Source organism: Myxocyprinus asiaticus, chromosome 10 (assembly GCF_019703515.2).
Source record: "Myxocyprinus asiaticus isolate MX2 ecotype Aquarium Trade chromosome 10, UBuf_Myxa_2, whole genome shotgun sequence".
NCBI lineage: Eukaryota > Metazoa > Chordata > Actinopteri > Cypriniformes > Catostomidae > Myxocyprinus > Myxocyprinus asiaticus.
In genome coordinates, this window is record NC_059353.1 from 16,991,931 (window position 1) to 17,008,285 (window position 16,355).

General features: G+C 39.9%; 1 protein-coding gene across 3 annotated transcripts in view; it reads left to right on the forward strand.

Annotated features, from left to right (window-relative positions):
* ankzf1 (ankyrin repeat and zinc finger peptidyl tRNA hydrolase 1) overlaps positions 1-16,355 on the forward strand; it is a 20,438-nt gene continuing 4,083 nt past the window's right edge. The window contains exons 1-17 of one of the 3 annotated variants that reach the window (XM_051708821.1): positions 1-91; positions 4,065-4,253; positions 4,362-4,479; positions 4,831-4,968; positions 5,306-6,464; positions 6,606-6,772; positions 8,531-8,625; positions 8,859-8,961; positions 9,064-9,257; positions 9,482-9,588; positions 9,682-9,835; positions 10,515-10,737; positions 10,830-10,934; positions 11,017-11,175; positions 11,294-11,443; positions 14,872-15,169; positions 15,289-15,400. In XM_051708821.1, the coding sequence (XP_051564781.1) occupies positions 6,445-6,464; positions 6,606-6,772; positions 8,531-8,625; positions 8,859-8,961; positions 9,064-9,257; positions 9,482-9,588; positions 9,682-9,835; positions 10,515-10,737; positions 10,830-10,934; positions 11,017-11,175; positions 11,294-11,443; positions 14,872-15,169; positions 15,289-15,400 (1,887 nt within the window). In that variant the 5' untranslated portion in view covers positions 1-91; positions 4,065-4,253; positions 4,362-4,479; positions 4,831-4,968; positions 5,306-6,444. Of the gene's footprint in view, positions 92-4,064; positions 4,254-4,361; positions 4,480-4,830; positions 4,969-5,305; positions 6,469-6,605; positions 6,773-8,530; positions 8,626-8,858; positions 8,962-9,063; positions 9,258-9,481; positions 9,589-9,681; positions 9,836-10,514; positions 10,738-10,829; positions 10,935-11,016; positions 11,176-11,293; positions 11,444-14,871; positions 15,170-15,288; positions 15,401-16,355 lie in introns of all 3 variants that reach the window. The other 2 variants (XM_051708823.1, XM_051708822.1) reach the window with 2 other exon arrangements.

The following is a 16,355-nucleotide window of genomic DNA, read 5'->3' on the forward strand; positions in this document are numbered from 1 at the left end:
CGGCTAGCAGCTTTAAACGTATCAGCTTTTTAATCATCAAATCAGACTGAAGGACGGAACTGTCCGTTTTATAAATGGTTGTTTATATCAGGTGAAGTATGTAATTGCACTTACGTGTAATCAGTGATGTAGTCGGGGCCTTACGCACGGATGCGCCGTATGCTTACTTTTTTCTATTTGTGTATAACGACTTATAAAAGGATCAATATTTGCGTATACCCACTTGTTTTGCTGCTTCTATTGCTTTATTTATGTTTTCCTATATTTTGTGGTGTTAGTCATTTGTGGTCAAGCATAACATGTCCACCCTATTACGAGAAGATTTATGGGAAATTAATATAATTCTAAAATCTCACGCTGAAGAAGTATCAGTTAATAGAGCAATATGTATTGTCATCAAGCGTTAAAAATGGGTACTGCAGTCCAAATTCTATATTATATATATTGTAATTCTGAATTTTGTAGGAGGGTCGCGTGACGCCTTGCGAGGGTTGGACGTGTGAACAGCGAGCTCTGTGCACTTTGCTAGTTTTTCATTCTTTTTGTGTCATAAACCTGTGAGATTCGATACACCCTGTTCCATAACTGTTCTGTGAGGTCAATATGTCAATAATGTCTCTGGAGACATTAAAAGACACTAACGTGCTCAAGCGGACACCCCTGACAGGGCTGCAGACCAGGGACTCAATTTGGACGGTGCGGTGGGAGAGATCCAATGTCAACCATCCAGCATGTCGGTGATGCTAGCGAAGGTCGTAGCAGACTTGGAGGATCTTGCTGTAATACGTCAATCGTTCACTTCCATAGAGACGAAATTCACCGAGTTGGTTACAAGAATAGGGGACGTTGAGAAACGGATCGATTATCTGGAGTCATCGGAGAGGGAATTAGCTGCTAATTCGCTAGTGACCAAGGCAGATTTGCAGTGCGTTTGTGAAAAAAAAAATGGAAGACCTTGAGAATTGTAATCGGCAAAACAAAGTCAGAATTGTTGGAATTCCTGAGAATGAAGAAGGCCGAGATATGGTGAAATTCCTAGAGGAGCTCTTTCCGAGTCTGCTCGGCATAGCAGGCCATAAGCTGTAAATCGAGCGAGCTCACAGAGTCCCGGTTCGGAGATCCGCAGAGGGAGACAGGCCCCGATCAATTCTGGCCAAATTTCTGAGATCATCCGATAAAGATCTCGTGTTACGTGAGGCGAGGAGTAAAGGAAGGCTTTCTTGGAAGAACCACAACATTTTCTTGTTCCCAGACTTTGCAAATTCGACAAGAGAAAAACGTGATCTATTCAAGGAATGCAAGAAACTTTTACATCAACAGAAGGTCACATTTGCGCTGATGTTCCTGGCCATATTGAGAATAGATACTAAGGATGGCCACAAAATATTTACATGCCCACAACAAGCGATGTCTTTCATAAAATCAATGGATTGAGAAAGTCATGGTGTGTTTCTCACATTGCAGCCAAGTGGACCTGACTCACTGAACATTCACTTGACTGTCCGAGGAAGCTAGGCGCCTTTTTTGTTTCTTTTTGTGCTGGTTCCGCCTTTTTACGTTTTTAAGTTCTTGGAATACAGAGTCAATTGGTCTAAATCTGAAGCTTTGGCTCTGACAGCGTACTGCCCAGTAGCAGCTTTTCAGCCGGGCACCTTCCAGTGGCCCAAACAGGGCATTAAGTATTTGGGTATTTTATTCCCAGCAAATTTGTGTGATTTAGTTAGAGTTAATTTTGAGCCCTTAATAAAAAGCTTTTTGAGTGATGTGGGCAGGTGGGCTTCATTATATTTATCTACGATTGGGAAGGTTAATTAATTAACCTTATTAAAATGAACTGTATTCCAAAATTCAACTACCTGCTACAATCTCTCCCTGTAGATGTCCCCCTCTCGTATTTCAAGCAATTTGAGAGCATAGCGAAGTCCTTCATTTGGAACGGTAAACGTCCCAGATTACATTTCAACAAATTGCATAGGCCGATTGACAAAGGTGGGCAAGGCCTACCCAAGATTTTGTTTTATTATTATGCATTCGGTCTCAGACATTTGGCTCATTGGTTGCTTTCACCTGAAAGAGCCCCTCCCTGGTTTTGTATTGAACAGGAAGTTCTTGCCCCTATTTTGCCATTGCAAAGCCTTTCTATTAAACTAACCGGAGAAGTTAAGTTACACCCCATCATCTCGCATTTGCACGCAGTATGGACAAAAGTGTCCAGAGTGTTTAATTCAGACATTTATTTAAATGTTGCCTTGAGCATATGGCTGAACCCAAAATTATATATTAATAACTCCCCTTTTTGCTGGTCAGAGTGGATTGTGAGGGTGGTTAATATGCTCAGTGACCTATTTGAGAGTGGAGTGTTGAGATCTTTTGAAAATTTGGTTCAATATTTCAGAATTCCCAGATCTCAGTTCTTTAGGTATTTACAGCTGCACCACCTGCTCTGTACTATTTTTGGGAGTTGTATACACCCCCCTAAAATGGCAGATATTCTGGAAGTGGAGATTACTGCCTTCATGAGGTCATGAGGCATCAGTGTATTATTCCCTGTTAATTCAGAGTCTGGGGGGGACTTCAGCTTCTCTCATTAGATTATGGGAGAAAGATTTAAACTTGGTATTGGAGGAGGGAGTGTGGGCTAGGATTCTAAAAAAGTCAAGTCTACATCTAGAGATGCAAGGGTGCATCTGATGCAATTTAAGATTTTACATAGATTCTATTGGACCCCCTCTAGATTGTATAGGCTTGGTCTCAAAGGCACACCCACCTGCTGGCAATGCCAATCAGAAGACGGGAACACAACCCATGGTTTTTGGTGGTGTGTTAAGATTCAAGAATTTTATGTCCCTGGCCCTAGCCCTCACCCTCCGATCCAACAGGTCCCAGACATGCTGAATGGGATTGAGATCTGGGCTCATCGCTGGCCATGGCAGAACACTGACATTCCTGTCTTGCAGGAAATCATGCACAGAATGAGCAGTATGGCTGGTGGCATTGTCATGCTGGAGGGTCATGTCAGGATGAGCCTGCTGGAAGGGTACCACATGAGGGAGGAGGATATCTTCCCTGTAATGCACAGCATTGAGATTGCCTGCAATGACAACAAGCTCAGTCCGATGATGCTGTGACACACCGCCCCAGACCATGATGGACCTTCCACCTCCAAATCGATCCCCGGCCTCGGTGTAACGCTCATTCCTTCGACGATAAATGCGAGTCCGACTATCACCCCTGGTGAGACAAATCCGCGACTCGTCAGTGAAGAGCACTTTTTGCCAGTCCTCTCTGGTCCAGCGAAGGTGGGTTTGTGCCCATAGGTGACGTTGTTGCTGGTGATGTCTGGCAAGGACCTGCTTTACAACAGGCCTTCATCCAGCCTCTCTCAGCCTATTGTGGACAGTCTGAGCACTGATGGAGGGATTGTGTGTTCCTGATGTAACTCGGGCAGTTGTTGCCATCCTGTACCTGTCCCGCAGGTGTGATATTCGGATGTACCGATCCTGTGCAGGTGTTGTTACACGTGGTCTGCCACTGCGAAGACGATCAGCTATCCTTCCTGTCTCCCTGTAGCGCTGTCTTAGGAGTCTCACAGTACGGACATTGCAATTTATTGCCCTGGCCACATCTGCAGTCCTCATGCCTCCATGCAGCATGCCTAAGGCACGTTCACACAGATGAGCAGGGACCCTGGGCATCTTTCTTTTGCTGTTTTTCAGAGTCAGTAGAAAAGTCTCTTTAGTCTCCTAAGTTTTTATAACTGTGACCTTAATTGCCTACCGTCTGTAAACTGTTAGTGTCTTAACGACCGTTCCACAGGTGCATGTTCATTAATTGTTTATGGTTCATTGAACAAGCATGGAAAACATTGTTTAAACCCTTTACAATAAAGATCTGTGAAGTTATTTGGATTTTTACAAAATTATCTTTAAAATACAGTGTCCTGAAAAAGGGACGTTTCTTTTTTTTTGCTGAGTTTATTTATATATATATATATGTGTGTGTGTGTGTGTGTGTGTGTGTGTGTGTGTGTGTATATATATGTATTTTTCCTTCCAATTTCACAGTAGGTGGCGGAAATGCACCTTTTGTTGGTTTGCCAACCGCCATAAAACGACAAAGAAGAAGAAGAAGGTGAAGTTGGTGTTGTGTGTACCGTTTTTTTATCCGTATGTTAGACAGTTTATTGGTTTGCTGCGATGGATACCTCGCAAAACACTTTAAACATCACCTTTGAAGACGATCCAGAAATACAGGTGAGACTCATGGACAGTGTGTGTTTCAGTATTGTGCCGTCCACAGCAGAACTGTAAACTATGTTTGTGTTACCTAATGCAAGAATGTTACACTTGTGTGTTTGAAAGACTTTCATGTTTAGTTTTGCTGGTGTTAGGATTTGCTCAAACAACTTAAGGACGCCAAAACTGAACTACAAGTTACTAAAAACGAGTTGGAGCAAGTGAACAAAGATGTCAACTCATGGTAAATATTCTTATTTACCAAAGTATCTTACAATTTGGGGCCTACGCATATTAGCTTAATTATGGGATACCACTATAATAGTTTACTTCATGTACTTATTACAGATCAACTCATAAGTTTATTCATAAATTGCACATTAGACTAAGCGACTACTGCGTGCATCAGAAAGGGTTGGCAATGAAATGCTATTTTTTTAGCTCCAATAATAATAATGATGATGATGATGATAATAATAATATAATAAAGAAATCAGAGTTAAGTTACATAAAAGGTAAAGTTACAGTGAACAAAGGGGCAATTACAATCACTGATTACAGATATGGCAGCTTTAATATATTAATATTACTTTAGCAGAGAGGAGATGGACCGGAGGATGATGATGATGGTCCAGGTGGACGAAGGCCTGTGGAATTCACTTCTTGAACTGGATGCTGTTATGAAGGAGAAGAAAAGGCTTGCCAGTCAGTTACAAGAATTAACTTTGTCAAGGTGAGACCATCCAGCAACACCATTATACTGTAACTGCTAGCCTTCTTTATTTCTATTTCAGCCTGACAGATAGGCAGTTCAGTTCCATCCTAGCAAGAGAATCTGTTGTCTTATTGCATGGTTTTCCTGAGCTAGAAAAGTGCTTATGCAAAGCTTATTTGTCACATTATCAAACTTGACAAAGATAGCAAGATAAATGTTGAAAGTTAGTTTTTGAGGTTAGATTAAATTTTGAATATGTATAAAGACTTTGCTCTTAATTGCATTTAAAACAGGCTCTCATCTTCAAATGAAATTCCCTCATTTTTTCCAAAGCAATTATTATTATTTTTTTCAGGACCATAGAGTCAAAGCAAGCTCTTCTGAGAAGTTTGCAGAAGGAGGAAAGCCACCTGCTGGAGCAGGAGCGTAATCTAAAGATCAGACGAGATCAGCTGAGGAAAGCATTAGGTTTGAAGAAACATTTGCTAGAGGAAGGTGCAGCATATCATAAACTCAAATTATCCAAAGTTTTGGAGGCTACAATTACTAGATGTACTGAATAACATATGTTGACATGTAACCATTCCAGTTTCACAGTGTGAAAATCCCGTTAAACCAAGCTCACCCAGCCAGAGTAAGCCTACTGTAAAGCCAGTGAGTAAAAGAGGGAAACGGAAGTGAACACAACATCCTCTGAATTCACAATATGGAAATAAAGCTACGTTCATTTTCTGTTGTGTACAATTATGATGCAATACATTTTAAAAATAAAGTGGCATCTTTGTTTATGTTTTGTGAAGTTAAGCTGCTGTAAACTTAAAAAAAGGTGACTTGTTTTGTAAAATTGAGATTAAATAAACTAAACATTTTTTGTGAAATTAAGCTGCAATAAACTTGGAAATTTAAAAAAGCTAAAATTTGTTTCCATTTTTTAAATGTAAGTTGCAGTAAACTTGGAAAACAAAAAAGCAACACCTTTTTGTTTCTATTTTGTGAAATTAAGCTGCAACAACAAACTTAAAAAATAATAAGTGATGTCTTCTAAGCACAATTTAGTGTGTCTATACTGTTTATTGGGGGTCACTGCTGAAAATGGAAGATGTGTGACGTTTCAACGATGTTCATTGACAGATAAATCACTGACAACATTAAGCACCGAACCAGAAAAACGCAAAAGCTGCAACAAAACGGCAGTATTTAATTGATAGATGTTTAATCTTAATTTAAAAAACAATCTGAATGTTACACAGTGAGTAAAATGTGTAAGTGGACGTTTGCACTGAACGGTTAGTGTTTTGATATTTGTCGGCCACCGTAGAGCACAAACACATGCGGAATCTGATACATGTCATTCCAACTCAATCGAACTTAAAATAAAAACTCAAATTGTCAGTGCCCAGTGTCTCAGCCAGCGGGGTAAATAAATGTACTTTTATCCTTTTAAGTATTAATTTAACCGGATGTTTCAGAGCAGTATTATCTTTAGCCTATAGCATGTGCGGAATCAGGCTCTGGTAGGTAAGCAACTGTCAGATCGAAAGGGTTCACATGCATATTTTGATTTCGGCGTGTGCAAACCTCTTTCACCAATTGTTATAATTTTATTGGTGGCAAACACATCTATCGTGATCGTTTCTCCTTTCTCGTTTAATTAGGGGATTTTTGGTGGTGTGTTTTTTCGACTCAGTCATGGCATCACCGGAGTTTCGGTCTGTGTTTACACTGTGTGTAGATCAAAATGTCACTGCAGGGCTGAGAGAGGTGTCAGGACTGCTGGGCCATCAGGAACCTCTCCCGTCCACTGCTGCTTCCTCCAGTGAGGGTAAATAAGAGTCTGTTTTAATGAGATATCGCATTCACTTCACATATACAGTTGAAGTCAGAAGTTTACATACACTTAGGTTGAAGTCTTTAAAACTCATTTTTTAACCACTCAACAGATTTTATTTTAGCAAACTATAGTTTTGGAAAGTCGTTTAGGACATCTACTTTGTGCATGACACAAGTAATTTTTCCAAAAATTGTTTACAGGCAGATTGTTTCACTTTTAATTGACTATATTACAATTCCAGTGGGTCAGAAGTTTACATACACCAAGTTAACTGTGCCTTTAAGTAGCTTGGAAAATTCCAGAAAATGAAGTCAAGCCTTTAGACAATTAGCCAGTTAGCTTCTGATAGGAGGTGTACTGAATTGGAGGTGTACCTGTGGATGTATTTTAAGGCCTACCTTCAAACTCAGTGCCTCTTTGCTTGACATTATGGGGAAATCAAAAGAAATCAGCCAAGACCTCAGATAAATTTGTGGACCTCCACAAGTCTGGTTCATCCTTGGGAGCAATTTCCAAACGCCTGAAGGTACCACGTTCATCTGTACAAACAATAGTACGTGAGTATAAACACCATGGGAACATGCAGCCATCATACCGCTCAGGAAGGAGATGCATTCTGTCTCCTAGAGATTAACATATTTGGTGCGAAAAGTACAAATCAGTCCCAGAACAACAGCAAAGGACCTTGTGAAGTTGCTTGAGGAAACAGGTAGATAAGTATCTATATCCACAGTAAAACAAGTCCTGTATCGACATAACCTGAAAAGCTACTCAGCAAGCAAGAAGCCACTGCTCCAAAACCGCCATAAAAAAGCCAGACTACAGTTTGCAAGTACACATGGGGACAAAGATCTTACTTTTTGGAGAAATGTCCTCTGGTCTGATGAAACAAAATTTGAACTGTTTGGCCATAATGACCATCATTAAGTTTGGAGGAAAAAGGGTGAGGCTTGCAAGCTGAAGACCACCATCCCAACTGTGAAGCATGGGGGTGGCAGCATCATGTGTGGGGGTGCTTTGCTGCAGGAGGGACTGGTATACTTCACAAAATAGATGGCATCATGAGGAAGGAAAATTATGTGTATACATTGAAGCATCATCTCAAGACATCAGCCAAGATGTTAAAGTTCGGTAGCAAATGGGTCTTCCAAATGGACAATGACCCAAAGCATACCTCCAAAGTTGTGGCAAAATGGCTTAAGGAGAACAAAGTCAAGGTATTGGAGTGGCCATCACAAAGACCTGACCTCAGTCCGATAGAAAATTTGTGTGCAGAACTGAAAAAGTGTGTGCGAGCAAGGAGGCCTTCAAACCTGACTCAGTTACACCAGTTCTGTCTGGAGGAATGGGCCAAACTTCCAGCAATTTATTGTGAGAAGCATGTGGAAGTCTACCCAAAACGTCTGACCCAAAGTTAAACAATTTAAAGGCAATGCTACCAAATACCAACAAAGTGTATGTAAACTTCTGACCCACTGGGAATGTGATGAAAGAAATAAAAGCTGAAATAAATCATTCTATCTACTATTATTCTGACATTTCACATTCTTAAAATAAAGTAGTGATCCTAACTGACCTAAGACAGGCAATGTTTTGTACGGTTAAATGTCAGGAATTGTGAAAAACTGAGTTTAAATGTATTTGGCTAAGGCGTATGTAAACTTCTGACTTCAACTGTATCTCAAATGATCATATAAGGCTTGTGATCAACTGTTAATATTCCACATCATTTTCATAACTCTTACACAGATGGAAGATCAAGAGAGACTGCAACAGTCGGAGAGGTGTCAGACAAGATGTTCTGCTCAACTTGCCAGTGTCCTTTTGAGAGTCGTGATGAGCAGGTAACAGATACAGATCAGAGTAATTTCATATGAGTTTTTGCTAGGCAGCACTGTATTGTTATTCCTTAAACATTCTGTAAAGCACTTTGTTCTAAACCCCTAACACTGTGTATTACATTTCTGCAATTATATATAGCCGACAGTAATGATATTTGCATACTGAATTGTGATCGGTCTTCTTTTATATATTAAACATTTTATAGCCACCTTTATCCAGCCAGTTTCTGTTTCAGATGGAGCACTACAAACTTGACTGGCACCGCTTTAACCTGAGACAGCGTCTGGAAGGAAGATCTGCGGTCACAGTGGATGAGTTTGAGAAGAAGACTGGTACAGGTACGTTCATGCTTCTGTAACCTCACTGACAAGCCCTTTTGTGTCAGCCATTTTGCTTTTCGTAGTGTAATCTTGTTTGTCTTTCTCTCTTCCTGCAAACAGGTGATATTTCAAGCATTTCTGGTTCAGATTCAGACAGTGAAGATGGGGTTCTTGGAGATGAAGTGACCCCTGAGGAGACAGCCAACACTATGGACACAGATCAGTCCTCATATCGACTTTCTACTAAAGTTGTCTTTCAAAACATGCAGGGAGAGTATCTATCATTGTATCGATGTGTTCTGCAAAGCAAGAAAGTGAGTAAATCTAACCATCATTTCTTATATGTTACAGATATGTTCTATAATGTCATTATATGCTGAAGTAGTAAGATTTGTCTTCACTTAAATAAAGGATCCTATCCAAACCTCTTTATTTGGGGGCATGTCACACAGTTGTATTGAAGTACCTGCTTTGAATGTTAGTTTCTATCCTTTAGTCTTTTAGTCTTATCTAATTATTCGGACATATTTGTACTCAGGACAATGAAGAAGACGTGGTTTCCTCTTTACTGAAAATATCGAACAACACTATTTGGGTCATTCTGATGACTGGTGGTGGACACTTTGCTGGAGCAGTTTTTAAGGGGTCAGTGCAGTGTTCTACTCATTCCTCTTTAATTGCACATACTTGGACCATTAATAAATGTGTTATTCCCAAATTGATTTGTGTAAAATACAGAAAAGAGATTCTTCAACATAAGACGTTCCACCGGTATACGGTGAGAGCAAAACGAGGGACTGCGCAGGGACTGAGAGATTCTCAGAACCGCAGCCATACGCCTAAATCTGCAGGGGCTGCCCTCAGACGCTACAACGAGACCGCACTGGTTAAGGTATGTTTTGGCACATTAATATAAATGTCCGTCTTTAATTTGCATACTTTATATAAAAAGAAAGCTTGAATAACACCGTCAGACTTGCATAGAAGTAATGAGCAGGCCAGCATGGAATCTGCACTCACAGAACTCCACAAAATTGGAAGACCTGTCATTCACGAAGTTGTATACGTCTCCCAACCCATGCATGTTAATTTATTAGATATTCTGGCTAATTTGATAATGCTTTCCGCTACCAGTAAGAGTGTAGTAGGCTACTGTAAAGCCTTAAGTTTTTTCCCATTCTAGTCTTTCATAGTATACTCCATTGACCATTCGATGCATTCAAACTATGACTGCTTTGTGATACTCTTTAACACAGTCAGTTCCAAGCACTTGTGCAGACGATGTACACAGACACATGACAAAAAAACATAACATTTGGTTGCACCATGTGTACACTGTTGATGACAAAATTTACGTCATACGCACTGTGTGCAAGATGCAGTGGCAAACAGGAAAACGTAGCATACTTTTGGAATAAATGTAACACATTTCACCCTTTGTAAATCCATTTAGCAGATTTTCCGACAAAATCAGAAAAGAACATTTGAAAAAGTCTGCTAATTCCGTCTGGGCCTGGTTTAGTCTAGCGTTGTGTTATTGAAGAATATGCATCTTTTTTTTTTTTTACCAGGATATTCACGATCTTTTGGAAAGCTGGGCAGAATATTTAAAGGAAGCAAATGCCATCTTCCTACGAGCACCAAGTTACAACAAGACCATATTTTTGGGGGGTCGTGGAGCTCCCTTGGATAAAAAAGACAGGAGAGTCCGTGTATTTCCATTTGCCACTCGCAGAGCCACATTTAGTGAAATCCAGCGAGTCTTTGATCTGCTCTCAACTCTACATGTTTATCGTAAGTTGAGACTTGAGTTTGCCAGCTCGTCTCATTAACTATGTAATCTATTTTTCTATAACAATCTCATTTTCTTTTCACTAATATTTCAGACAAAGACACTGAAATCTCCAGTATTTTGAGTCCATTGAAGAAAGCGTCAAAGAAGAAAACTGCTAAACCTGTCAGTCAGACAATCCCTGAGCCAAATACTAGTGGTGCGTCTGAACTCTTGGCTGTATTTAATGAAAATTATGTGTTTCTGAAAATGTACTTATTTAAGGACTGTCTCCTGGTCAGTTCCTGCAGAGACGGAAGATGTCGAGGAAGGAAGTTCAGGGGAGGAAGACTCGGGAGCTTTAGAGACAGTGGAGGTGACAATAGGAACCCTGGACCTCAGAGAGCATGAGGTCTATCTTAATAAGAAGAAAAGGAGGAAACGGAAAGAGAAAAGAGAAGGTAAAGAACTCTGCTTTCTCCAGATGAACTTCAAATTATTCTAATTCCAAAACAAAAATAACATGTTACTAAAATTGAGGATATAAAGGTTTATTAATCAGTTTGTTTGTGTCATCAGATACAAGCAACAGAGAAATTACTCTTAAAAAGGCAGATGATGAATCGGTGGAAGAAGGTGACCTTGAGGGTGATGTTGACTCCACAGAGACTCAAAGAAAGTCAAAGAGCAAGAGAAAACCCAAAGACAAAAAACGGCAGATAGAAGAAGGTAAAACACTGATATTCCATTCTGCTACACCAAGCATGTTAGTTCTAAATGTTAAATAGCTACAGAATATTATTATTTTAATACATTTAAAAGGTAAAATTACTCTTAGATTGCTTCTATAGCCTATACTATAAACCCTATTGTTTAAAATGGTCATATCACAAGGATTAAAATTTTCCTTGATCCTTTAAGATAAAAAATTTATTGTACTGCAAAAATATAAGCTGCTGTTCCACCATCGGGCAGAACGGTTTTGAGCACGGTTCCGGAAGCATTTCCACTTGAGCACGGTTTGGCACGGCACAGCAATATTACGAATCGTTCTCGGCACGGATTTCTCTGTGTTCAACCTTGCTGCTGGAATGGCTTTAGTACGTGGGGACTCACGATTGTCAAAATATGCCAACGCCAAGGCAACTCATTTGTTTTTAGGTAGCTGGCAAAGTTCGCTATGGTGAGGTTAATAAAATTTAATAAAACAAAAAAATAGTGTATGTTTTGGTGTATCTTCATGATTTTAAAATGATGATGGACAGTAAAGTACATTTTCTACACTCCTTTTCCTTCGGGGAGCTAGATTACACTAGCTAGCTTATTAAAACTCTATACTCTATCATTATATTACTTGTATAATATTTTGTCATTAAATGTCCTTTTTAGCTAGTCTGGGAACATTTACTTTTCTGTGTGTTCGTGTCTGGTGGCATGCACAACCCCTCAGCAAATGATAGTAAACCTCTCACCTTTTTCGCTTTGCTTTCCATTTTGCGACATTGGACATCTTTCCTGTGCTTTAGCAGAGTAAAAACCAGGTGAAAAAGCAGTAATAAAACTGGAATATGCTATCATCCTCCATAGCGCAATCGCTTTAATGTATACCTATTGACATATTTGTTACGTACATTCATTTACTTCGTACACGTACTGATTATATGGATACCTTGAATGCACTGTAAACCGCTTTGGATAAAAGCGTCTGCCAAATGCCTACATTTAAATGTAAATTGACATTCAAGCACCACAGTGGAAAAAATAAAACTTAACCATACCAACTGGCCCGGATTGGCACAGAATGGCATTGTTTTGCAACAAGAACCGTTTGGCCCGATGGTGGAAACACGGCTATAGTGTCGCTTTCAGAACTAAAAACGTGCTCCCTATTCCAAAAAAAGAGCATTTATTGCAACAGAGCTGTAAAAACGTTCAAAACAACTTGACGAGGACCTCATGGAAAAAATGTAATAAAAAAAAAATCTGAGCCGTCAGAATTAAGGCATGTTCACACCAAATCCATGGCGATTTTGTGAGACAAACCTCTGACAGAAGGTCTGTTCACACAGACTCCATATAAACATTATACTTAAAACTATTTCACTCCTGTACAGTAGGCAGCACTGTTGTTATACCAGTCTTCTGTCCGCACCCTTCAGATGTTAGAGATTAATATACTGACCGCATAAAGCATTTATTTTCCTAATTTGGCACAAGTGTTTCATTATGTTCTTTCCATGGTGTTGATGCATTCTGAGGAGTTTTTATGTGAGTGAGATGGGTGAAGAGCACTGTTGCATATTTATTTGCACATGTAATTTACGAGCTACGAGTATATTTATTTTTTTCACCCAATTTGGAATGCCCAATTCCCAGTGCGCTCTTAAGTCCTCGTGGTGGTGGTGTAGTGACTCGCCTCAATCCGGGTGGTGGAGGACGAATCTCAGTTGCCTCCACATCTGAGACCGTCAACCCACGCATCTTATCACGTGGCTCGTTGAGTGCGTTACCGCGGAGACATAGCGTGTGTGGAGGCTTCACGCCATCCACCGTGGCATCCATGCACAACTCGCCACGCGCCCCACCGAGATCGAACCACATTATAGCGATCACGAGGAGGTTACCCCGTGTGACTCTACCCTACCTAGCAAACGGGCCAATTTGGTTGCTTATGAGACCCGGCTGGAGTCACTCAGCATGCCCTGGATTCAAACTCCAGGGGTGGTAGCCAGCGTCTTTACCACTGAGCTACCCAGGCCCCCACTATGAGTATATTTCAAACGGACTCCCGAACCCAACTTCTCTTTTTATAATGCCTGGATTAATTCCTGGATAATATAACACAAGGTACAGTGATATAAATACACGTGGAATAATGTACATTAAGAATATCGGTATAGTATAAAACAGGATGCATATATTAAAAATAATATAAAAGAAAACACTGCTCACAGTCTTTATTTAAATTATTGCAATACTTCAATAGCAGTGTGGTTCTGCAATTCGTTTGTCTAAAACATTGCATGTAACAAATAATTTTACTACGAGCTTAGTGCAAACGAATTGCTAAACCTCGCTGCTATTTTCAATGCCATATAATATAACAGGCACAGAGATATAAATAATGTACATTAAGGCGAAACATAAGCAGACTTTCAAAAACAGACCAGGTTTAAGTTTGCAATACAAAGGGTTCATGAACAGCAACTATTTATTTTTAAGTATGTATTTTACAAGGGTGTGTGAGTCAGCAGCACGGCCAATGCTGGTGTTTGCCAGTTGATTAGTGCTATCAACGTGCTGGATATAACAGCTGCAGCGACTCTGGAAAAATGACAAAAAGCTCTTATCTCATTGGTCAATCAGTTTTCATCGCAGTCCGAAGAAAAAAAATAGGACCACCCTCCGTAAAATAAAACCCTTTGTATTGTTGGTGGACGATTTTCAGACACGGTGTGAGTAGTGCCATTGGAATCCATTGTTTCCATTCAAAAGCTTGTTCTAAACTAACAATCGCAACAAAAAACGGGTTTGGTTTGAACAGGGCTTTAACACTTTTACCATTAATACACAATAAACCAGCATAAACACTGGTTGAAAGGGCAAAACCTTTGCGATGTGTCCGCCCAGAGTCATTACACTGACGCATACTTCACAACACACACACAACAGCGCTTCCGTATCACTGATAAAATTATAGTAAAAGGACCTCTTAATGCTATTTGATGTACAAAACAAGCCAAGAATGGGACTTGTGGTAGGCTGAAAAATACTTGATTTCTATGTAAGGCATATTTTAATTGCCACAGAAGCACATCAAGTCTTAACTGTCACCAAAATGCAGAATGAGACGTTTTTGTTTGCAAGTGCTTTTCATGTGGAGTTCGAAGCAGCGCTTGACACCCTGATGCGAATCACGAACACAGCTTCATATAAAAGCATTATATTGGTATATTGTTTTGTTTTCTTTCCTAAGATGGAAATAAATGCATTTTGACATGAATAGAAGTGTATATATAGTGTCAAATTTCATCACTTTTAAAATCTGCAATTAATCAGGATTAATCGTGATTAAAAAATTGAATCGACTGACAGCACTAAAAAAAATATATGACTCCTTTAAGATAAGAATCACATTCATCGCAATGCTTTTTCAGATGAAGTTGATGAGTCGTGGGAATACAGTTTGAGGGACGCTCTCTACACCGCCAGTAAAACGGGGGACATTCAAACCTTACGCACCCTCCTGCAGCTGCCAGAGGACCAGGAAGGGAAAAAGGAGGGTGGAGAAAGGACCGCCCAAGACAATCCTACCTCCGACACCTCTAGGGTTTTATGTCTTCTTAACAAGCCCATAGACTCAGCAGGCTTCACTTTACTGCATGTGGCATCCGCAGCCGCACAGAAATCTGTCATCAGACTGTTATTGGATGCAGGAAGTGATCCGGCCAACAAGTATGCACATGCAAAACCACTATAATCATCAAGTTGCTGGAATAAAATCATACTGCGTAAATAAATGTTTTCATGCAGCCAGGTGGGTGTTTTGATTCTAAATAGCATGTCTTTTTCAGGGATAAGAAAGGACAGACTCCATATTGTGTTGCTCCTGAGAAAGATACTCGAAACACATTTAGAAAATACATGGCCGAGCATCCTCACAAGTATGACTACACTAAAGCACAGGTAACCAAATTTATTTTGTCACAACCTTATTCACTATAGCGCCATATCTGATTTTTGACATGAATGAAAATGAGGCTGTGAGGGATAGACTTTTAGTCTCTTCAATGGCATGCACTGCAGAAAGCTCTTAGATCACATCTTATTTTACACAAGTTTGTTTTCTGGAGTTTTTCTTTTTTTGTCTTCTGAATTTTCTTGGAAAGATGTTTTTTCAGTGTTTCATCTGCAAAGCGATATAAAACACTTTAAATAACGGTACACACATTGAAGAGATGGTAAGTCTCTCCCTCACAGCCACATTGTCATTCCCATTCAAAATTAAAGACAGCACTACTGTGAATAAGGCCCATTATGAGTAATAATCAAAACCCTCATATAGGGCTGATTCTGCAGTGCATTCAGAAAGTATTCAGACTTTAAATTGTTTTATTTTTTCACATCAATCTACACTCTATACCCCATAATGACAAAGCAAAAACCAGATTTTTGATAACTTTGCAAATTTATTAAAAAGAAAAACTGAAATATCACATTGACATAAGTATTCAGACCCTTTGCTATGACACTTGAAATTTAGCTCAGGTGCATCCCATTTCTCTGGATCATCTTTGAGATGTTTCTACACTTTGATTGGAGTCCACCTGTGGCAAATTCAATTGATTGAACATGCACCTGTCTATATAAGGTCTCACAGCTGAAAATGCATATCAGAGCAAAAATCAAGCCATATGGTCGAAGAAACTGCCTGCAGAGCTCAGAGACAGGATTGTGTCGAGGCACAGATCTGGGGAAGCTACAAAATTTGCAAAACTGCTGCATTGAAGGTTCCCAAGAGCATAGTGGAAGAAGTTTGGAACAACCAGGACTCTTCCTAGAGCTGGCCGCCCGGCCAAACTGAGCAATCGGGGGAGAAGGGCATTGGTAAGAGGGGTGACCAAGAACCTTATGGTCACTC